Source organism: Chaetodon trifascialis, chromosome 12, assembly GCF_039877785.1.
Source record: "Chaetodon trifascialis isolate fChaTrf1 chromosome 12, fChaTrf1.hap1, whole genome shotgun sequence".
In the NCBI taxonomy this organism is placed as follows: domain Eukaryota; kingdom Metazoa; phylum Chordata; class Actinopteri; order Chaetodontiformes; family Chaetodontidae; genus Chaetodon; species Chaetodon trifascialis.
This window is the reverse complement of record NC_092067.1, coordinates 18,751,849-18,777,216: the sequence shown is the minus strand read 5'-3', so window position 1 is coordinate 18,777,216 and position 25,368 is coordinate 18,751,849. Positions and strand designations below refer to the sequence as shown.

The 25,368-nt window shown below is 40.2% G+C and overlaps 2 protein-coding genes across 1 annotated transcript; one reads left to right on the top strand and one right to left on the bottom strand.

Annotated features, from left to right (window-relative positions):
* Positions 1 to 25,368, bottom strand: part of epha3 (eph receptor A3) — a 445,799-nt gene that overhangs the window by 273,013 nt on the left and 147,418 nt on the right.
* stx19 (syntaxin 19) lies at positions 2,294 to 9,167 on the top strand. The gene is made up of 5 exons (XM_070976011.1): positions 2,294 to 2,571; positions 5,499 to 5,805; positions 6,149 to 6,385; positions 6,825 to 7,037; positions 7,966 to 9,167. The coding sequence occupies exons 2-5, from the start codon at positions 5,584 to 5,586 to the stop codon at positions 8,200 to 8,202; spliced, it is 909 nt and encodes a 302-aa protein (XP_070832112.1). The 5' UTR covers positions 2,294 to 2,571; positions 5,499 to 5,583; the 3' UTR covers positions 8,203 to 9,167.

Here is a 25,368-nt window from a genome sequence, read left to right as displayed (position 1 = left end):
TTACGGTTCCTTAAGTCTCCAAAAGCAGAACAGGAGCCAGAGCATTTAGCTATCAAGCTCCTCTCCTGTGGAACCATCTTCCAGTCTTTGTCCAGGAGGCAGACATTGTCTCTACATTTAAGAGTAGGCTTAAAACTTTCCTTTTTGATAAAGCTTATAGTTAGGGCTGGCTCAGGCTGGTCCTGGACCAGCCCCTAGTTATGCTGCTATAGCATTAGACTGTCGGGGGACATCCAAAGATACACCAAGCTCCTCTGTCCTTCTGTCCCTCTCCATCTGCACGTTTTCATGTCCTACCACGGCGTGTTACTAACTTAGCTCCTTCCCCAGAGTCTCTGTGCTTTGTCGTCTCACAGGTTCCCGTGGACAGTGGCTGAATCTGGATTGTGGATTACAGCTGCGTGTCCTGCCATGGCCCTGCCTGACATCCACTGCAACTGCTACTGCTGTTATTACATCCACTGTCACTGTTACTGCATCACTGTTTCTGTCAGTCTCACTCTCTCTCTCTCACCCAACCGGTCGAGGCAGATGGCCGCCCACCCAGAGTCTGGTTCTGCCCGAGGTTTCTGTCTGTTAAAAGGAAGTTTTTCCTCGCCGCTGTTGCCAAGTGCTTGCTCATTAGGGAACTGTTGGGTCTCTGTAGATAAAAGAGCTCGGCCTGTACCAGCTTTATATGGAAAGTGTCCTGAGACAACTTTTGTTGTGGTTTGGCACTATACAAATAAAACTGAATTGAATTGAAATTGAATATTTGCGACAGTCATCAGAGACCGATTCAATTTAGAGACTGAACAGGTTTTCTTAAACTGAAGTTAGCTTTGTTTTACAAAGTTCACCCACCTCCAATTCCCTCTGTAGCCTTTTCAGTCTGTGTTATCCACGCCTCTCCATCCAGGATCCCACCCAAACTCTGCCCTCTCCAGCTATTTTACAGCCACTGAGGCTGAGAGGAACAAACACCTCAGCTACTCAGTTGATATTTCTTCTCCTGTGTGTTGTCTAAATTCTACTCACAGAGAACAACAATTAAGAAATGTTGAGATGAGATCCAGCTCGCCTCAAGGTCTGAGGAGGACGAGCTTTGAGAGTGTGTAAGTGTGTGTGTGACTGTGCAAATCCCATTTAACCAATTCTCCTTAATCAGTGATGCCAAATAGAGAATCAAGGGAAAAGGCGACAGGAAACAGGTTCACATACAGTACAGTTAGCTTGTTCCTGCGATGCTGATGGAGGTGAATTCTGACACTCACAAAACCGGTTGTGCTTTGTTGTCATAATATCTTGCCATTAGGGATAGATGACTCACAGTTAATACACCGCTGTGGCATTATTACAGACAGAGAGTAGCATCTGGTGCCACAGAGATAAAACTTTACCAGCAGCATTCTGCATAGTCATCATATGGTTAATGTGCTTTTAATTTTTTTACTGGAGCAGCACACCACCACCCACTGCAAATTATTTGTTGTTAGTGACACTGTTGTTGTCATAAGAAAACCTCATCATTCCTGTTTTGGTGATCTCCAAGCTTTAGCTGAAGGATTTACTGGTCCTCTTTTTTGTGGGGAAAAAAGGAGCCTGAGGCCATAAAAATCAGATATATGTGCAAAAGTCATTTAATATCCGACCTTTTACCTTAGGTATACCCTCGCATGCATCAATGGGCTCCACACTAACAGCATGCCTGCTACATTTTTCACCTCACAGCGGGGAGAAAAGAATTACACAAACTCTGCAACCAGCCTCCAAAGTTTCAAGTGACAAAGACTGAACTCTTGTCCCCACCAAACTCTTCTCATCCTTAAAACTTGTCTCTCCTCTCTCCCTCTGACGCCGTACTTCAAACAGCTTTGCACAGCGTGTTATGCTGCATAGCAAAGAGTGACTGCGTCCCTTACAGTGTTGAAAAGGCGCCTGGGTGTTAGAAAGCTTGTCAGTAGAAATCTGTCAAAAGTACTCAGCAGAGCTACTGGGGCCTGAGGAGTACAATACCCCGAGACTAAGAGGGTTTACCCCGCCAACCCAGACACTTCACACAGAAATCAACTTTGCACTTCAGACACCCAACGCCCTGGTTGACACCCTAACCGCAATGCCCATTGTTTGGCCTCAGCAATGCACACAATACATTTCTATTTGCTCTACTCTATTTTCCGGTTCAGCAATAAGCCTGAGGGCAGCTCCCTTTGCTCTCCCTGCTGTCTCTCCCTCCTCATTTACTTAATCACGTCACCTTTCATTTCTTTAGATAAGTAAATAGGCCTCCAGTCTGCTCCTCTCCTATTGGCCTACACCAGGCCTGTCTTAGGGAGGGGAGGTGCTTGAGATTGGCTGAACCAGACTTCTTGAAAACTTTCCCTGTGTGTAACTGTCCTGATAAAGAGTTGGAGGCTGTTACAGGGTATTCAGGCCTGTAACTGACAGCTGACGAGCGCCGGGTGAATGTGAGGAGATCCGAAGATGACGTGATGATATTAAAGAACATGTGATCTTATCTTGGATTTACATTCCTGGGCAACTCTGAATGGGAATACTCAGAAGCTGGGATGGAATATTAACAACAGTAAGGTAAAATCCTCATATCACACTGACTGTCTGCTACTGTAAATGTGTGTAAAAGTATGCTTTGATTTCAGATTGTAGAGGAAAGACATGGAAGCAAATCCTACACTCATATAACCTTTATCCTTTTGATGGTTTTCTATGTTTTGTGCTGTTTGTTCATTAAAAGAAAGTCCAGCCTGAACATAAAGCTGTGAGTAAAGTAAGCCCTCTCGCTTAACTGTCCATTTTTGCTAAAGTTACAGGACCAGCATGCAGAGTGCAAATGCTTGTCCTGTGATGAAACACAACACTGGGGACTCCTACTGTTCCACCTGCATGGAGATGAAAGAATGTCAACATAACATTTCCTTCAGAAACACAGACAAAGGAGCAGATGGTAGCAGGAAGAAAATATTGGCTTGTTTAAGGGAACAAAACGTTCAATCACAGAGAGTGAGGCTAGACTTCTTTACGAACTCTGCTCCACTTCTTTCAGGTTTTTAGGCTAAACGCAGGGGAATGTGCTCCCAAATCCTTCCAGCAATTTTTTTAATCGGCTCTTCTGGGTCGAGCAGGTAGGGAGACGGAGAGGAAAAGGAAAGAGTTCAGCCAAGAAAACAACGGATACTTTTACATTCTTTGAGCTCTGAGAAGTTTCTAACAGTTACAGCACCCTTTCTCTCTCTCTCTCTCTCACACACACTCACACTCACACACACACACACACACACACACACACACACACACACACACACACACACACACACACACACACACACACACACACTCAAAATAGGGTCTTTCCTGTTTGAAATCTATCCAGAAATGGGATAGTCTGTGATTTGAAATGCTCCACTTCTCAGCAGCCAAACACTCTGCCCCCCCCCCCCCCCCCCCAACACAATCATGTGCTTCCAAAAGATTATGTTTAGGGCCTCTAAAACCCAAATCCTTATGTTGCCAAGGCAGTTTCAATATTTTGGTATGCCCAATTGAATGTATTGGAATTTGTGGTTGAATGCACTCTACTTTTCAAAGGCACTGAGGAAAACAGATTTTAATCATAAGCACCTCACTTGTTTACTTTAGCTCTGGCAGATTTTACAGACTGCAGAGTTACGGACTGGAACGTGAAATGTGTTTGATATTCAGGAGCTGCCGTGGGGATATCTTTGTTTTTTTTATTCCAAAACAATATAGATACCAAGTCAGATCTGACACATTGTGGATGTGCTTGTTTTATGTAGTTTTAGTTAATGTGTTTATCAAGGTCACCTTTCCTCAGCTTGTATTTAAAATGTGAGACAACCTGGCATGTTTTCTTCCCTTTTTTTTTTTTTTTTTTTGCTGAGTGTGTTGTTGAACACAAACAACCCACCCAGTTCCCATGGGAAAAGCAGTTCGAGTCAATTTGACTGATGTCGCAGATAAGCTTTCTGCTTGTTTCTCTTACAGTTATAAAAATATATTTCAGTGTTCGGTAGAGTGCAGATACGGCTTGTATCAGGACAAATTTACTTAGAATGATGTAAACAAACACTGATTAGGCTTGATTCACACTGGACACACCAAAGTACACAGTTTGTACTTCAGTGCATTAGCTGGAACTACAGGAGCTGTATTTTGGAAAGGAACTGTGTCCTCATGGTGTTTAGTGACAGTCCCTGTCCTGAAGAGTGAGGTACACCATGCAGCTTTATGTGCTATATGAAGAGACAACAACCAACCCCATCTCCCAGAGTTTTATGTACTATTACTGTTAACATATCCAGCAAGTTACAAAATGTTGCTAGCTAAACAAATTAGTGAAATGTTCACAACACATTTTGTCTTCCTATAATATCCCCTCTTGCAGCACAGTGTGCACTAAAATGTTATTAAAACTTTCTTATGGTTGTTTCAACTGTCACAGAACCCAGTTAAGGATAGGAAAAGATTCTGGTCCATGGTCTAATTCCCACTTTGCTACTACAGACAAACTCACGGATGCCTTTATTCAGTCAGTCAGAATAACTTGCTTTATGGTTCCTGGGTGTAGTCGCAGCTCTTTTAAAATGTACCAAAAGGCATTTTTCCATATCTGTGGGTTTATACAGTGCAAGTGACTTGAAAAAATAATCAAGCATTTAAAAAGATAATGAAGTTATTAATAAAGGACAATTAGTTCTAGTTATATACAGTTATGGTTACTTTCCAGAAGACAAAACATTCTGGTTTAAGAGCAGCTAGCTTTAAGTTCAGGTATTCACTGACACCATGAGCTAACATTAGCTTATTCTAGCTAGTGCATCCTCGCAGTCAAGTTGCAGAGTTCACTTTAAGGTGCATAATGTAAGAATTTTAGTTAGGTAAAATTTAATAAAATTATCGACACAAGTTGAAAAAATACTAGCTCAGATGTTATGTTAACAGTGTCCAGGTAGATTATTGTGCTGCATTGATACTGACTGAAGTTAGTAGCAATTACTTTGGCAACAAGCTGCCTTCTATTTTGAGTGACCTTCAACAGGTGGCCAATTCTTACATGTCACGCTTACAAAAGACAGTGATTCCTCAGTGTAGGTTTAATGGTGGTTTGATACCCAGCCACAAAGACCCAACGTTGCCAAATAAGACACAATTTACCTCTTTAGTTTGAGATAAGGGCCTCTCCTTATCTCACCTCTAATCTCTGAAACTGATAAAAATCATAACTTCATATTTAAAAATTACATAAACAAAATCAATCTCACCGTTTACATCTCAAACAAACTGCATGCAGACAGAAGAAGAGTTTGTTTGGGTTTGTCTCACACTATTTTTCCTTTGTTTACAAGTTAATAATACTGTATTCCACTCAGTTTAGCATGCTTTGAAATTTTTCTTTTTATCCTCTACTCTTGTTGTTATTGTCCATAACAATCCAGTTCGCTGACAGGAATCATTAAAGTTTCATGTTATTTATCTTTCAGTGTCCTCTCGTCAGCAGACAAGAACTTCACACACAATAATATCTTTGTGTCCTGAGGAGCCAGCTTTGGTGAAGGCTCTTTCACAATGAGAGACCGCTTGGAGGAGCTGCAGCAGAGGGCTCAAGACTTTTCCGAGGCAGCCAGTGAGGATACCAACCCTTTCTCAGCGAAGGGCAATGACGATGACTCTGTGGTGTTCGGGGTCGTAATGCCACAGGCTGTGGTGTTCGAGGAGGAGCCAATCATTGAGAATTTCCTGTCTGAGGCTCAGCAAATCCGAGATGATATCTCAGTGCTGGAGACAGAGGCAATTGATTCTTTGTTGCTGTTGTTGTTGTTTTTTTTTAGTAATGAGCATGCATTTATTTTCTTTATAATTCACTGTATCTATTAACCTTGCTTGTGTTACTTTTGCTGTTGATTTTTATGACTTTTTTGGATTTTATTTGGAAGTGCATTTGAAGTGCTATACCGCACATTCAGTTGCTTTTGTCTTAAATTCTTTCTCTTGTTCATCATTTTCATATTATAACTACACACCTGACTAAATGACTAGAATACTGACAGACATATTCTCCAGCTTACATTTTTCCATTTGTTATCAGATGTGATACTGAACACAAATTTTTGCTAATCTCAACTATAAACAGGTTCTTAAGTTCAGTCAGCAGCAAAAGAGCCTGGTGGCAACGATGCGCCGTTTCAGTGTGATGAAGAAAGAGAGCAGTATAACCCGGGACATCAAGCTCCAGGCTGAAAGCCTGCACCGACGCTTAGATGCCCTTTCAAAGCAGGTCCAAAGGACTGAGGACCAGCAGGGCCCTACTGCTGTTACAACAAGAATACAACGCTCCCAGCATGCAGCATTGCACCGCAAATTCCAGCAGGTTGGCAGGATGTTCATACCACTCCGCTATAGAAACTTTTAACTTACTTTTTTCACTAGAGAAGATCCTTTATTGCTTGGAAAGTGATGCATTTTGCATTCACACATGGTTTGAAACATTATGAAGCCACCTTTACTGTACCTTCAGAGAGAGTTGAAATTATGACTTCAACTGGAAAAAGTGGGTTATGAAATCACAGCAGTGCACTTAATTGTTTGATCAATTTTATTGTCTCTGACTTTCTGAGCAAAAGTTTACAAGAAACACACTGTGCAAGATAATATTTTTTGTTGCATTGCCAGTACCGCTAACAGTATTGAGGAGCCAATCATAAATTATACTCAAGCCAAAAAAGATGGGACTCAAATATCTTCTCATTTTTCATTTCCCCTCCACCGTCTGTATCTTTGTTCTCTCTTTTTGCTATAATTACGTCCAGGTTATGCTGCAGTACAATGAAGGTCTGCTGACCAAGCAGGAGCGCTGTAAGCACTTCATAATCCGGCAGCTAGAGGTATCTGGAAGGGACGTGACGGAGGAGGAGGTGAATGAGATGGTGGCCATGGGAAAATGGGAGGTCTTCAATGAGAACCTGCTCAATGATGCCAGAATCACACGGTCACAACTATCTGAGATTGAACAGCGACACAAGGTGACGCTATGACAAAGTTACAGCCTGACTGGTATTTTCTTTTACATTTGGTAGATATACGTAGTTCTCCAAGCTATTAGCTTATAAGAAACACTTATTGTGTCTTTTGTGTAGGTTGTGGCTTCCAAAGAACATTTTAGGGATTGTGTCTTGCGTCCATTACAACTGAAAATGCAGTTAGCCTCATGTCTGAATGCTCCAATATATCCAGCTAGACACTTAATAATATTGAAAATTAAATAAACATTCATAAATCAAACAATCTTCAGCACCATAAGTCAGTGCAAACATCTCATTCAAACTAAATAACACCATCTGATGCTTATTTGGAAATACACACATTTGCACTGTTGCTCATTGCTAACAACTATTCACTCTGTAATTGCACTCATTACACTTGCAGTCATCATCGTCAGTTGTCTAATAGCATGAATGCTTTCAAGTCCTAAGCGTGAGAATCTTGCCCATTGTGACCATCTGTCACACATGGCAGAAACGTGTGACGATCGCAAGTCTCACACATTACTGTATCAGACACAAATGAGTAAAGGAAAGGGAGTAAATGCAAGTTGAAACTGGATATGGATCTTTTACAGGCTCTAACTGAAGAAGAGAAAATATTGGCGCTACTGTTTTGGCTCAAAAAACATTGATTAAAATGAACTCCTTGGGAGGATAGATACTTAGGTTCTGGAGGCACAACTTGGCGACCACTCCTGAATACAAGACATCCAAGTAAACGAGCACATCAAAGTATGAAACGTCGATGTTTGTTTATTTTCAGTACTTAGGTCATGTTGTATAAAATGTTGGATTTGCTCCCTCAATGCATCTTAAGCCCTCTGGTTCTCTTTCCAACACCCTCCAGCCTCTGAATAATGTTCCTCATATACGCAGCCTTAATCCCATTATCCTTCTCCACCAACAGGAATTGTTGAGCCTGGAAAACAATATGAAGGAGCTGAGGGACCTGTTCATGGACATTTTCATGCTGGTGGAGGAGCAAGGGACCTACATTGAACACATCCAGACCAATGTAGAGAGGACGCAGGATTACGTGGCTGCTTCTAATGAGAAGTTCAAGCTGGCGGCCAGGTACAAGAAGAAGAACCCACTTCGACAGCTGTGCTGCTGCTGCTGCCCTCCATGGAAATGCTGCTTATAAAACATATGCATTTTTACCTCGATGGTCATTCCCAATAACGTTTCGTTTCAAAAGTCTCACTTACCTGTTGGGAGTAAGCAACGCCTGAGTCAAGCACCATTAAAGTGAAGGTTATGGTACTGCAGTTTTTGCTGTTGAACAGAGCGACGGTGAAGACAGATTCAGCAGAGCATGGAAAACAATTAGGTGGAAAGGCCAGAATTGGTATTTGAGGCACTTGTTTCTTTCAAGAGGATGTGAGACGACTGCTATTGGAAGAGACAGTTCAGTGAGTGCTGCTCACCAACACTGCTGCTTATTGGAGACCTTCACTGTCATCTGACAGAGGTCACAAACAAGGGGAGACCGCTGCCTCTGCCAGATCAGCAAGACCGATATTTCACCTTTTTTTTTTTTTTTTTCTTCAGAAGAGCCTCTCATCTTTTTTCTGCCTCAGGAGCTCTAGTTAATGACCTTTTTTTATGTTCCCCAGTATGTGCACTTTAAGAGTTATCTATCTTTTTCTCTTTTCTTTACAGCAGAAACTAGAATTTACCATCGCGGAGAAAGATACTATTTCTGTGAGATTTTGAGCCATTATGTATTCATTTCATTTTCGGTCCACATGCTGAGGAAAAAAAAGATCTTGTTTCACAATTAGTCATTTGTCTCATTTGCATTTCAAAGCAGAATCATTTTAAGTGAAGAAAAAAAAAGTATTAATCCTTCATTCGGTTCCACGAGGAAGGGATTCAAGTTGAACTTTGAATAACGAGCCTTGATCAAAATATTGCTGTCAGGATGACAAAAGTGCCGAAAATCATTGAAGTCATTTGTTTCAAAATAAGATGGAGGATTTTAATTTCTCATGATGTTTTGTATTTTGGAGTGGAACTTCGATGAATGATTGTGTGCGCTGTTACACTGTTCAGATGAAAACCTCGGGCTTCCATATGTATCATGGTTATTAAAATGATGTCATATTTAAAAGGGAGCAGTGGTTGTAAAACAGGTCGCCTGAGGGAGCACCAGCAGCTATGAACTAAAATACTGGCAACACGCTGTATAACTGATCGACAGACTCACACCTGTTGACAGGTAATCGTGTCCTGTTTCACCTTTTACCAACTCATTTTCCCTGCTGGGACTATTAATCGGTAACTCATTTCAGGAGATACAGGCACTTCATACTTGATCTTGTTTACTGGCAGACAGGCTCTAAACTAAACTCTTGTCAGCTGTGACAGTGATGTTCTGTTGTGACTCAGTGACCCATGGTGTCTGGTGTCCGGGACAAAATACAGGTGAACTGGGTGTGCCAGAGCCAGACTGGAAAATCTGGTTTGTCTTCCAGACTGTTCCTGTATGTTCCCGTAAGGAACCGTGTATCAAAAGAACCGTTAACTTCTAACAAACGGTAAGAAGACCCACGTCAGTTAAACAGTATTTCTGAAGAGTGAAAGAGCTTAAAAAAATGTTTTTGTAACTTAATTTAGTCAAATCTCCAGGAAACGACAAATCATGTGACAACTCAAGAAACACACCCATCAATGTGTCGCTTTATTTAGTTTCACTGTGACTACACTGCTCCCTCAGGTCTCGTAGAGGAACCAGCTGTGACGTGTTCATGGAGCCGTTTGATGAGTTCTGCTATCTGACTGGCAAAGTATTTGCCTTAATCTGCTGTGTTGTATATCAGTCTCACTCTGATTAGAATTAGAGTTTGAAACAAATACATAAAATACATCAATTATGTAAATGTAAATACATGTAAAGCAAACACATTGAAATTCACGGGAATCGTTTCTGCCTCCTCCCAGACATAGGGAAAGAAAAATGAAGTGCTGCTGCAAATTGCAGGGTTCTTGAACAGCAACAATGCCATCCAGTGTTCACAGAGATAATTACCAGTTAAAAAACTGCTTGTCAGTTAATGTTTAAACTGTTTAAGGGCTTATTACCACCATAAATATATAATTATGCAAGTGCCATACTTGGAAAACACATCTACAGAGCATGAATTTCACTCCCAGGAGTGTTTAGAATGAAAATATAGAGACTGTTGACAACTGCTCCATTGACAGTGAAATATCTTTTTGTTGCTTCTGGTCCAGAAGTAAGAAGAAAAACACTACCAGACAACAGAACTCAGTCTCTCTCTTTTACAAGCCCTCCGAATTATCACACAGCATGACAGCAACAGAAATATATCACAGGCTGAGCTGTCATTAATCAGAAATATGCAGCACACCCACAGCCACCATCACAAAGAAATGTGTGAATAATGGAAAATCTGAGATGAAATTAAGTGGAGTTTCTCCGAATACAGTAACAGCAGAGCAGGAGGGATCCAGGAGCGTCTGCAGACCTGAGAGAAAGCTTCTGGGGTTTATTGCAGCTGTCCTTGAGAACACAAGGCCATGAGAGACTGAAATTGCAAAGCAGTCAGTTCAGAAACCTCTAGACATCTGACCCCCAGACAGGTCAGCCAGAGTCACCGGCATTTTTCCCAGAACTCTTTCCCTCTCTCTTCCTGTAAGGTTGGGTAAGTGGACAGCTCTTTTCCCAGCAACACCCTGCCTCGCGTTCACACAGCCACACACTCTGGGAGCTGCCCTGTACAACAACAGTGTTCTAATGTTTCTATGTTCCACTGTGGATTCATCTTGTTTACCCTGAGCTCTGAGGCTGTTATCCAGTATTTCATCTGAAACCACCTTGCCTGGAGCAGTCCGGACTTTGTTCCTCTTCCTCTCAGACCATCACTGAGTTTTGACTAGCTGCACAGATGCACGTACACAGCACCTGTTCCATGATGTAATGACCTAAAGGCAACAAGGGCTTCCTATCTACCTTGCACCCAAAGTCGCATCAAAGTGTTGTTGAATTTCCGAGAACGTTCATCCCTTCTTACTTGACTTGCACCAATTTTCTGAATTCCTAGTCATCCTAAAACTGTATTCATCACTCACCAGTGTCTGGCCATGTAACGAACTCGTGACAGTTAAATGGACATTACATGCTCTTAGATTATACAAGCATAACAGACTATATTACCTGTATTTTCAAATGTCTAAACATCATCATTTCACAACAGAACCATGCTGATGCAGATGAGGCAATTAGGATACTGTACTGCAGTGCTGAATTATGTCTTTTTATTTGGTAAGTAATTTCTCTTTTTGCACATGCACTTGCTCCACACAGCAACCGCAAATTCATTGCGAGTGCCTCCGCCCACGTTCCAGATGAAGGCCATCAATCACTTCTGATTTAACGATAATGTGAACATCTGAGACACATGAGAGTTTACGACGCTGATCGTGGCTGACAGACACACACTGACGTTCTGCATGTGACTACGTACGATAGGTATTTCTTCTTTCTGCCCTGTCAGTCACAACGTGGATCTCTCTCTCCAAATATGTGAACAACATCAAAGCAGCCCTCCTGTGAGTAACACCAGCTGTGGTTATAGAGAGCTGACATTACTTTACAGCCTGGTTTTATCACTCCCATCAAAAGCTGAACAGAGAGATATCAGGACCCTCAGAAAGTGATAAATCAAAGAAACTGTACAGTGAGTCTGGCAACAGCAGTAGCAGATGAAGTACAAGCAATGATACGCTGATTTAGAGTCTTAAATCTGCACAATGGGAATATTATTCCAAAGTTTTGAAAAACTGAAATGTGATTTTCCTGTGATTGACTGTTTGTTTTCTTGTTAGAAATAGCCAAATTAATCAATAACCAATCAGTATTTTTAAGTCTCTCACAGACGATTCTGAGTTTAGGGTTGAAGAGTAATCGCCTTGCTTCACAGAAACTGGACATCAGGGGCAGCCTGGTGGCCCTGTTGTTGAGATGAGATCATATAACTCTTTGATTCCAGCTGGTGACTGGAGGCCTCGTTTTCTCTCATCTTTCCTGTCTATATTTACACTGTGAAACTGTCAGTGACACAAAAATGCCTCAAAATGATTCTCAAGAAAATGGACAATTCAAGAGGGACTATTTTGATGTATTTCGTTATGATGGTAAGCAATGATCACGTATTGGTTTAATCCATACAGATATGACAAACATATAACTCAATTACGTCAGCTGCTACAATAGCTATTATATCAGAATCTTAAACTTTATTTATATAAGTATGTTTGCAGATACATGGAATTTGATTCTGGTATCTAGCGGCTCTCAACGTACACGTAGACACAGTTCAAAGAACAGCAGGTTCAGCTAAGCAAGGACATACATGGATGTTATGTACACATTAGTGCACAATCTGTATATTAATCTGTGAAATATATATACATATATAGCAGCAGTGGATGTTTTAGTGTAACAGATTTAATATATTAATACTTTTACTACTTATAGACTTAAAAGCTGGAACCCTAGAGATTTTTCTCCAGATTTTGCATTATGCAGACTTTTTAAAAAGTAATGTTATCGCCAAGGATATTTAAGTAAAAGGCACAAAAAAGTTTTGGGCCACGGGTATGTTAAGACCAGTCAGGTCTTAACCTTTTATGCTTCTTGTAACCCCTCATAACTTTTGCACTTCTTGCAACTCTGACTTTGTTATTCATTTCAGAAGCTCTTAATAACAGCCTGCTTGAGATGTAAACTAGTAGCCCCAGTTTTATAAACCAGCTAATGACAAAAGTTGGCTGTTATTTATTACCCATTGAAGGATGAATGTTCAAACTTAAATATACTGTCAGAGTGATATATGAGCTTCAGCAATAAGAGCTCTGGGAAGACTGGAGCACGATATCAGTGTTTAAGCCATCTGTGTAGATCCCATGCAGAAAGAGCGATGGTAATAGACACATATGTGTGTAGCTGTTACCCTGACTTAAAAGATATTTCCATCTTTTTTTTGACAGGTGGGTGGATGGATGAACACTGGCTTTAATGCTCAGCACATGTGAAACATGTAAAACAAAGGGGAGCATTTTAAGCTTTGTGCGTGTGTATGTCAGATCGCTGGTACACATTATCTCCGTTATGACCACTGTTCATGATGTAAGGGCGAGAAAACGGAATACTATTACTGCACAGTGTATCTACACTGGCCTATATCTATACTGGCCATGTGTCAGTTCAGTAAGACCATCATAATATTGAAATTTCTATTTGGGAAATGCATGAGGATTTATTTCACATTCAGGTTGTCTTTATTTATTTTCACCTACTTTACAGATACTCAACACACGCAGACTCTCCCCTTGGCTCATGTTAAAACAAGCTGTTTCCGTCAGAATTTGCTCATTTCTCTACCAAACGATGTTGTGATACTGACAGATGTAAAACACGACATGAGAAGATGTGCGAACACTTTCAGCTGAGATGATGCATGCTGCCACAGCTGCAGCTGTGACTAGAGCCTGCAATCATCTTGTCAGTCAGATCCAGCGAATGGAGGGAAAAGGCAGCCTGCATTGTACGGGGCCCTTTTTTCTGAAAATTAAACCCAAGAAGTGAGGTTTTTCAGATGATCCTGTGAGATTCTGAAAAGAGTAAATGGAGGAAAACTGCTGTTGCATCTTTCCTTCGCTGTAACTGCAACAGCATGCAATTTATTTGAATGTAGCTAAATTGCCCAAGTTCGCCTTAGAACTTAATATCTGAAGAATCACATCCCTCAAAGCCATCAATCTTTCCAATGAATACTGTAATTTCTAAGTTATTTCATTGCTTGTAACTTCTTGCTGATTGTGGATAAGATTTTTCATTCCATTCTCATGTTTAATGCGATTGCTCTGAATGAGAGTGCAATTTTAATGGCTAAACAATTAATCTTCCTGTTCCTCTCAGAGACCTGAAAAGTGTCCAGCAGAGGGAGCTAATATCCAAGAATACATCAAATTCAGCTGGTGTGCTTTCCTGCACATTTCTACAAAGTAATAAAACAGTTCTCTTCAGCCTTTGCCCAATAGCACCCCTTTCTGTTCTTCAATGTTCAGCATTGATTAATATCCTCAACAACAAAATGTGAACAGTGGGAGGGCCATCCAGGGCACAGCTGACACACACATCAGGACAGAGGAGAGGTGAAAATGAAGTGAGACGTGGGTGAATAAAACATGTCTCTGAGGACGCTGCCTTCTTTTACCGCTCTCTGGGCTCAGAGGGAACTGTGAGCCTCCCTGATGGTTAATCCTCTCTATAATGAGGGGGCAAACACATTCAGTCTCACAGGCACACACACACACTTAGCCATGTGCACACAATGCAGACATGAGCAAACGAACAACATGCACACAAGCACGGTCACAGCACTGTGCAGCTGTACTCTCAATCCTGATTCTGCCTTCTGCTCTTTGCACGCAGTAAATGAGTAAAACAGTCTCCTCAGTTGATTCGTGAATTAATTTTCTTCAACAGTACTGCTCTTTATGCAATGTCATCACGTAATGATCAAATTACTGCAGGTTGAAACCAATCTGCTCACTCTCCATCTACCTTAAAGTGGAAAAAGTCGAAGCATGTGCAGCATCTCAGCGATTCATAATTTCACATTTTTTTCCCTTGCAAAACATTCTTTTGACCTTGTATAGCAGCATACAAGCCATTAAGACAAATTGAGCTGATGTTGTCTCAGTCCAGTCCAGTCTGTTTAACAAGTAATATGATCCTGACTCCATGCTCGACTCTACCTTGTCATCAAACTCTGCAGAAATTGATTAGATGGCTCCCTAAGCTTCATAATTTTATTTACTCTATTGGATAACTGTGTGGGGAAACAGTTGTGCGGTCCAGTGCAGAAGCGGTAAGTGCATTCAGCACAATTTCTGCTATCATAATCAAAAGTGGAAAGTTGTCTCTATAGTCTACTAAACCAGACTGAAGTGCCCTGCTGACATTAAGATATATTGTAAACTGTGCATGCACGTGTGGATTAAACACAGTCTAGACAGTGTGATATAACTAATGATTATAGATTTTCACTGTAACACCAGGCTCAGATTGGGCAAAACCTCTGTTTTTGACCTACAAGAAAACTGATTTTGATGTTTTAAATATACTTGCAATAGATTTTTAACTAGAAATTCGGCCTTTCTACCAAGTAAATTTGCTAACACAAAGCCAATGAAATGTGTGTAAATTATTACAATGGATCTCCACTAGATTTCCTCAGCGAAAATTCAAAACACATTTTTCCTCCCAGAAAAATCAGACTGATATAATTCTTTTACAACAGGAAGTAACATGTGGGATTTCATTTGAAGCGAACAACAATAAATGTCACAAAACGTCACCGTAGCTGCGTTCAGAGTCACGTTCTTCTGTTGAACTCTGCAAAGAAACATCTGTGTTTTCAGTAATTTCTGCATCTGCCGTATCTGTTCGTACCATCAATCCCCTTCACAGACAGGATGTATTGTCTATCTTTCCAATCTTGATTTTTTCATTCTGACACAAAAAAGCAACAGGAGCACTTTGCTGAATCAATTATGAAGGAACATACAGCAACTTTTATTTTATAATGGAAAAAATGGGGCTCTCATATCATTTTGCATGTCAGCGTAATACAAAATTGTACTGTATAATAAAATGCAAGGCGTTTGCTTCGAGCCCACTGACTATTAGGTTTACATTAGTCCCTTTAAGGCAAAGGGTCGGCTCCATTAGAGTTCCAAACCATTTATACAACAAGGTGTGATGGGACTGTACATAAAAAGCTTTTTATAGAACCACAAGCGTTCTTTAAACATTAATTTAACAAATAAGAAAAAAAAATCATTGTAGTAAAACATATGAGCACTATCTTTAACCACATTACTCTTAAAAAGCCTCGATTTTTTGAATGTATGTTCTGTCAAGACAAACACTGCAACACTACTCTGCGGTCAAGTTAACAATAAATATGCAACATCTGGTTAGCAGCGTCCAGTTAGACTTTGAAAATAAAACTTGATGAGAACAGTGATAAATATAGGGTTAACATTGTGAAACGGTCGCAATTTGGTTAGGTTTAGGCACCAAAACTATCTGGTGAGGTTTTGAGAAAGATCACGGTTTTGCTTAAAATAAATACATTTGTTAAATACATCACTGAGGTATGTTAAGTTACGTGGGTATATTAAGTTATGAAGGTTACTTCATTTACAAAAGAAATTAGCATTTACTTTTGGTTTCACACAGGACATGAGCCTCGGTCTCCTGGATGAACGTCCATCCAACCACTCCAACGTCTTTCATAGGTGGACCTCTCTTGCTATTTAAACTGCGTCATTTGACATCTGAGAAGAAGAAGTCTTTCAGACTACCCTGCATACGGAAAAATAATGCTAAAGAGGCACCCAACGCAAAAAAAGTTAGGCCAAGGGATCCTGACCAAGCATCTGTATGTAACAAGTTGGGAGTGAGAATGGATTTGATCAGCTCTCTGTAGATGATATCTCTAGTAACATATCATTTGTATCAAAAACAAATGCTCCTCAGAGGTCCAGTTCAGCTTGGAAGCTGCCAGTTGTGTGGAAGTGGAGAAAAATACATCCACACACATTTAGGTCAAGACAGCAGACATGCAGAAAGAACCCAGCCAGAAAGCACTCTGATTAAGTTCTTTACATGGTGCAATTTTTCTTTTGATCATTTTATGAAATAGTTGAAACTACCTCTCTGCAACCAACCACTGTCAGCTGGGGCCTGTTTGTTCAGATTGAGGTGTTTATATGGAACATATTTATTCTGTCTGGGCTTTTAAACCAATCATATTTGGAATATTAGTCTCCATTTAAACTTAGCCGTTTGACATCATCCCAGTTCTCCATCACATCAGTCTGGGTTTATACAGAGCACCTGAGGGAATGCAGAGAAGCTTTTCCATTGGCCAGTAAAAGACAATGACACAACGCTCGTCCTCAAAACTGTGCCTCAAATTAAAAGCGGTGAATTGGCAAGAGTTTAAAGACAAGCCACGAAGCTCTCTCTAAACACAATTGATTAATATGATTAGAATCTCCTCAGTGTTCTAATCTTCCCTCTGATGAAATATGCACTGCAGCTCCAGTGAACAGGCTGAGCAGCCAACAATCATAAGTGTCACTGGGTTATGGATTACAGTGGTTTCGCCCTAGTCCAGTACTCACCTCTGGGACTTCATAAAGCTCCTGACTCCTGGCCAGGCTCTCATTAGGCCCACACATCCCTTTGCCCTCTATCTGACAGCTCTTGGCAAGTGTCATGGTGAATGTGTGTGTGTGTGTGTGTGTGTGTGTGTGTGTGTGTGTGTGTGTGTGTGTGTGTGTGTGTGTGTGTGTGTGTGTGTGTGTGTGTGTGTGTGTGTGTGTTGAACATCTAAATTTGTAAGGCCAAACCATGTGTATCGCATGTGGTGATGACGACACAAACACACACAAACACACACACAGTAAGACAGCGCAGTGCCTGGAATGACTTAGAGTGGCGAGGACAGCTTTTGTGTGAAATATGTCAGTTCAGAAGCATAATCCTACCAAATTCTGCCAATTATTTATTTATCACCACTCCTCGTTAGGGCAACGAGGCTCCAGGGAGCACAGCGTATACACAGTATGATGAAACAACGAGATGAGAGACAAAGTGGGACTAAAGGCTTTGGCGCCTTGTGATTATTCTCCCAGACACAGAAACAGACGTGTCTTCCACAGTACAAGTTGATTATTCGACTTTTTACACTTATTCTTCCTAATTTATTTTTGGAATGCCCAAACACCCTCATCAAAATTCAAACCACAGTATTTTAATCTGCTTAAACTGGAAAAATAAGTTATTAAGGTTGCTCTTAAAGGTTTGTTTACATTCGTAAGAACAAGAATATTTGTTTTTTTAAGCCTGTTTAAGCCCAACAAACTAAAGACAAACTCATGATTTACATTTCAAACTACTTCATTATGTATGCAATTATCTGCTTAATTACAATGATACCTTTTAAAGTCAGATGATCAAAAGTATTACAGACTGCACTTTAAACTGTACAAAAATAAATAAAAACACACCAAACATTTCAGCCTTTAAACCAACAAGTGGAGATACGACAGAAATCACAATCAAGCAGCTTCTCCAGTTCTCCCACTCGAGATATAAAAACCGTCCATTTGGGACAAAAACAAAATTACAACCTCAGGAGGCTGACAGCATAAGAACAAAAGAATAATACTTAAAATACAAAGAATTCACTAAAAAGCTGCAAACAAGCCATACACTTCTGAGAAAAGCTGGAGGTCTTTTATCTAAAAACACAATACGCTGGCCACCTAACATGGTTTCTGAATTTTCAGCACAAAGAAATGAGAAAACAAATAGTTTCCCAATTCTGTTTTAAAAGCAGAAGTTAAATCTTTATTGGTTTTGATGTAGTTTCCCTTTAATTTGTCCGGTTCATGATAACTTATCCTTAAAGTATTCCTCCTCCATGCTTGTCAGACTGGATGTCAGTTGAGAAGCGATGCCATTTACTTTCCCTTTTCATAATGCATTCCATTTTTCTCCGTCTGTGAACAGCCTCTTGTGTCTGTTGAAATGGAGTGTATTTAGAGGAGATACTGGGCTTCACCCCGAAAATGACTGCTGACACTTTACAGACATTCACTAGACTCGGCGCTGGGAATGGAAGTGGGGAAAAAAAGAAAAAAGACTAATAATGAATAAATTTTCCCTCATACAAGTGGCCAAGATATTCTATTTACAACACATTTCTTTGGGTCTTTATATCCAGTTAATGAGATTTCAAATACATGTGAAGTGAGCGGCATTTAAATTGCTATTCAGTCTGGAGGCATGGCGCTGGAAAAGGGAGGGATTCCACCAGATGACAGAAGAGCTATTACCGGATCTGCTCCATTCGCTGAACAGAGCAGTTCTGGGAAATGCAATAAGCGGCAGACGCTGGTGGGGATTGTTTGAGGGTTTGAGACTTTTAATCTGGTGAAGGTGTGGTGTGGAAAAGAAAAGAGGAGAGGTGTGAAAGGATGACAATGTTAAAGGAGACGAAGCGCCGTCTTCAAGAGTGAGTATCCAAGTGTTTTTAATCATTGTGTCACATAAATCTGAAGTCAGTTTTAATCCCTTTAACCCTGATCTATATTGTAAATGTCCTATCAAGTGAAGTGAGAACATGCAGTGTAACCATATCACATATATCTGTTCCAAATATGCTCATGCATGTAGCTGTAATAGAATATTCAATCCAAACATGTTGCAGTCTAAAAGAAGCTAACGCTGTTCTTCAATGGTGGACCAGCTAACAGACCTTCATTTTCTCTAAAACCAACATGTATTTTACAATAAAATAGAACCAAAACAGTGACAAAGGGCATAATGTTGCAAACAATGACAAATACAATTACAATTTTCCTCCATTCGTGTTATCTCTTACTTTCATATGGAATATAGGATATTCAGGCATATATTTGGGCATACAGTCTGTACATATTTAATATGTGCAGTATACTGTGCAATTACAGAACATGAGCTAACTCAAAATGATATATATTTAACGGTAGCCTGCCCTCTATAATTACTTAAATCTTTACTTTATGCTGACTTTGACTGATACCTTTTTACTGCCTGAATGATCCACTTTATAGTGAGAAGCAGAAACATGGATTTTCATCATCGTCTTATCACATTGAGACCTCTGTACCAGAAGACAAACACAAACCACCCCGTTTGACCTCTCTCAGCCAGCTGACAGAGACCATGAGATGAATGAATAGTGATGAGCCTGAGAGGACACAGAGGTTTCTGTAGGCCAGAGACTGACTGTGAGTAAGAGGTGAGTGAGAGAGAAAGAGATCAACTGTATGTGAGATCTGAAGGGCCAGGGGCTTCAGGGCCCATCCTGAGGGAACCTGCCAACTGCTGACAGCACCCTCTATGACTCCCCATTAAATTTCAACGGAGACTGCAAGCAACAAAAAGAAAGAGCAGACTTCAGTGTCACAGGCGACAGTTTGTTTCTAGCATTATATTCATTTTAGAGGGGATCACACAGCCCACGATGGTTACTATTCCACTGTAAAGCGAGCTGTCCAGGCTGCTAATGGTATCCATGGCACACTGATACTGCACACAGATGTCACTGTAATTTAAATACATTTCAGCAAGGCAGTGTTTATTCCATTTTCTACATTTTTAGAGGAAAACTTGAGCAATTATACATGGATAAGTACAGGCATTTTCAGTTTCCATTAGGCTGCATAAAAAATAATGGAAGAGGGAGTATTCAAGTGTGTTGTATATATTTTTTCAGATGATAAAAAAAATAAAATAAAATGCTATTAATCCCATGCCAGGGACATTCAACTGTTACAGACAGCAAAGAATAAAAGAGAGACACATAAAAGACCAAAAGACAATAAAAAGGATACAGAATACAAATCAATGAGATATATGTACATAATATATAACAGTATAAGAATACTATTGCCATATTGAGTTGCACGTGAGTCAGACATGGATAATAAATAGTGTTTTGTACTATTACACAGTAGAAAAAAAAAAAATAACACGGCAAACAAATATGTACTATGATACTTGCACAGGATAATGTGGCCACTTATCACAGCTAAAAATGAACCTGGCCAAACTTGTTTCCAAGATTATGAGCATGTTTAACCCATGGTTCCTGTGACTGACAGAGCACTTCCGAGGCTTTTACGTGTCTCATCAGTACACTGCATTAGAAATGATCTACTTATTTCAGACAAGTCAAGCCTGTATATATAAAACAGTCTATGGAGAGATATCAACTACACCTCGCAAAGAGAGTTTCAGTAAGAAACATCCAGGCAACAACCCTGAATTTCTGTTTCGTCATGGCAGATGGAAGCTAAATATTATGCTTTATTGGAACATGAATACTGAATTTTCAAGCCCGACTGAAAATACTTCTAGATTCAGAGTTACACTCTGACTGGTTTATTGTTCATGCCGATGGGGGCTGAGGCTCACGGGTATCATATGTAGAGCAATAATTAAAACTGGCCATAACATACTATAAATCTATACCATACCTGTCAACACTTGGAGTTGAAAATAAGGGAAATTTTCCGGCTCTCCGCCATGGGCCGTCCCACCACCCTTACCACTGTCCACACACACACAGTGAATCCTAATATTGACGGGGCAACCATTTGCTTTAAAACATCAGAGGAAACAGAGTCAGGTTAACTAGTTCCTACATTAAGTGACTACAGTGAGGCGGTCAGAATGAGATGTGGTTGAAAGTGAAATGCTGTGAATGAATCCCTGCATTATATAAATGAAAACACAAAAGGGCACATAAATTCAGCACTTAGTTTATTTATGTATTGCTTGAAGGATATGCACACATCGCTAACACATTATGCTTGAGTTGTGATCTTGAGAGAGGCTACTGGCAAGTGAGACAATTGATAGCAGAGGGTGTTTGTGAAAATGGATGGCAGATCGTATTAATAGTCACTGGTGGAACATTTTTCTGCGCCTCTTCGGCACACTTATGCTTGGAAGGTTTGTTGCTTATCCCTCCGTGTGACGTACTGAAATCTGTGTGGCTGGACTTTGACCAATGTTGCTCTTCATTAAGTCCAGGTGAGCCTCCTCCCATTTCATGAGACACTTGCAAAAAACAATTGTAGCCTTGTCGGCAAGTACCCCATTCCTCTCAAGTTCATTCATCTTTTCCTCTTGTTTTATTGGCATTTGAGTGACGGACTCCTCGTCAATAGATATTATAGCTAATGTATTACATACTGCACTTGCTGTACCAAAGGGTGGCAAAAACTTCAAGTCGGCAGTTATGCCTCCCATCAATGGTTTTGGAAAGGTTAAAAATAGGAAAATATTTAAACAGGAGCACAGCAGGAGAGAAAGGTAAAATATGTGAGAATCCTGGGAAAATTGGAGGGTTGAGACATCTGCGATTGTTAAATTATGAAGAAGATTCCAGCTAATGATCATTACAAGAAAACTTTTACATGACATGACATAACAACCATGTATCACCAGACACTGTGACGAACAGTTTAATAAACTTTTTTCAAATTGTGCTCAAACTGTTGATCAAAAATATGTTGAAAGAACTCCTTTTCCTTTATGTGATTTTAATGGACGCATACCGGCCAATCAGACCCAAGTAGTTTTTGTGGCGTATTTGACGTAGTTTGACATGTTATCTGGAATAACAAGTCAGGATATTGTAAAATATGTCAGAATTTTTCATGAATTGAGTTATAGAGCATCTGGATATGGCCTGTCATCGTGCACTACACTGTTCTTATTGTGCTGCCCTTCCTCTTCCTCTGGATGTCTCACAACTCAGCCCCTCTCCATTGAGGCCGTCATGTGTCTGTCCAGGTTCCACTGATGCCGGATGAAACCAATACCTATGGATTCCATTCAAGAAATTGTATGCAGACATCAGCCCATGACATCAAAATGACACAGCTGCCACAGTTGTGCTTCTAAAATTTCCAATCTGAATAGCACTCATAAATACACATTGGACATTTTGGCTTTAGGACAGATGGTTTTCCAATGCAGCAACATTCTTCAGATAATGGTTTTAAGGGCTTTTGGAGTTGCTTTTCTTCACAGTGGACATCAGGAACCAGGTAGTACTCTAATCCATCTTGTCAGGGATCCCACAGTGAAGGGAAAACCCCGCTCAGATAGGACATTTATCATAATCGTTGCTCATAAGCTGTGCTTGTTGTGATTGTGAGCAGAGACTGTATAGAGATGTTCACAGTTTACACTGAAGCACAGAAAAGCTACCATTGTTTATTTTTTGCTTTTGTGTTCAACTTTGACATGGAATGCAGATCCCTGTCCCCTACAAGCAATAAGTGTTGGCTTCCTTTGACCAGGACCTCAATGTTTCTCTAAACTCAAGCGACATGGAGCATGAAGGTCATAGATCAGAGAATGCTCACATGAATCATTTTTGCAAAGGTCATTTGAAACGGCTCTGGAAGGCACTGACAAACAAAGGGCATAACATTATTGACTGATTATGAGCTTTACTTCATCAGCAGCCAGTAAGGTTTCATCTGAAAATATCTTGGCTACAGATAATTCAAGAAGATACACTAATTTTCCATCCAAATGTTGTGTAAATTTTAAGCAAATTTCTAGAAAATAAGCAAAATAAAATGCTTCTAAATGTGAATTTCTATTCACTACCATTACATGATTATTAGCAGTTGGTTCATTGAGATGCTGGTGGGGCTCATGTTCCAGTCAAGTTAAACCACTGCAGAAAGGAGGGTGCAATAAGCTGATGTAATTAAATGATTCATTTTTTTATTGGATGTTTATTTCATGTTTCATGCATGTAATGAATGAACTGCTAATCTGTTGACTCTGCATTTTGCTTTTTCAAGCTCAAAAACTTTTTTGCATAATTTTTTCCAGAATATTCTACATTTCCACTCACAGTTTTTTCATGCACAAATTGAAAATGCAAATCAAAATTGGCATAAAAACAGGTATATAAAATCTTGCTCGTTGTGTCTACAGCGACACAGTCAGCAGTGAGGCTGCACTTCAGCACAACAGTGTTTCAGGAAAAATGCTCATGCCAACATGCGACCACAACAGAATGATGGGAATATCATTCATTTCTCAGGTAGTGGACAAATTAAAATTGATGATGACAGTTTACAAAAAGGTGGTCACTGTAGTTATTGCAACTCATGCTGTCAATGACTCAACAAACTTTCATTACAATCACTCAAATAGCTGTCACTCAAAACCACAATATATAAACCTCACAGTGGCACTAGAGGAAGAGTCAGGGGATCACCAAAGTTATGAGAATTCATCATGTGGGCATCGCTAATGTTTGCACAAAATTTCATGACAATCCATCACTTAGCTGCTGAGATATTTCAGTCTAAACTCTGCGTAGCTTAAAACACTGGATATGAACATTCAGTTCCATTTTGTCCAATCATCTTGTATTGCCTGCACAAATACTGTACTTTCATTGTGAGCTAAACTGTACTCCATCCATTATTTTCTCTGTAGGTGTACAATTACAGACGAGAACCCTCAGCTTCTGAACAAAAACACACTTGACATGACACGAGGTTCACAGAGCCACGGCACATTATTATTTGGGCTTCTGGCGGAGATATTTCTGCATGTGTGTGGTGAGGCGGGATAGGCCTAAGAGTAACTCGTGGTGCTTTAACAACTGCTCCTCATCATCACCAAGCAGTGTGAGGAAGACAGGTAATAGTCACCTGAGTGTGCCTGTGATGGCAGTGTTAAAACTTCCGTTAATAGTTCCGTTAACTTCACAGGGACACCTGTACACCACTTACCCGATGTGTCATGATGTAGCTTGTGGTTATCTGAGCTTGGATTGATGGATGCGACATTGAATAAGATGAAAGAAAAAGGTGAGATGATTTTAAATAAAGGTGGAATTTTACAATCTTTTTGTTTATCTTTTTTTGTTCCCATTCATTTTGCCACATTTTTTTATTTTGCTCATTTCTCCTGGCCTCTCCCCTCTTCTCCCATTCTCTCCTCAAGCCTCATGGGCCTTCCTGACAGCTGGTTTCACTGACATGTGTTTGCCAACAACAGGCCGGAGAACACTGATCACTCAATCCTCCGCTGTCCAAATATTTCAGACTGTTTCCATATCAGACCTGAATCATTGGAAACTCCACAGCATCTCTTATTCATGGTCGCCATAAATTATTCTCCCTGATATGAGCTCCAGTCACGTAAGGCAAAGCTGGAGACTATGGCACACTTTGACAGAGAGATAAGGATGGAAGGAGACAGACAGAAAGACAGAATGAGAGAGAAATGAATGGACAGACAGTGAGGGTCAAAGAAAGAGATCCAAAAAGGACATGACGTATAAAGAGCAAAGGCAGCTGGGACATATGAGTGAGCAGAAGCGGTGAGCAGGTTACGCTTGAAATGTACTAGGTTACAGATTATACTAGTTAGCTTTTTAAAAATGTAATAAATAATGTCACTATGTTAATCACTTTATCAATGTAACGTATTACTTTTGACTGCTTTTAGATTACTTTACTAATAAATGTATTAAACTCCATTTTAAAACTTTATTTTATGTGACTGCAGTTACATTAACGTCCCCAAGTTAGACCTCGAGCATTTTGACGTTGATGGCATTTTCACTGCTGGTAAACAAGCTTTACACTGCACAGTAATGTTTGTAAA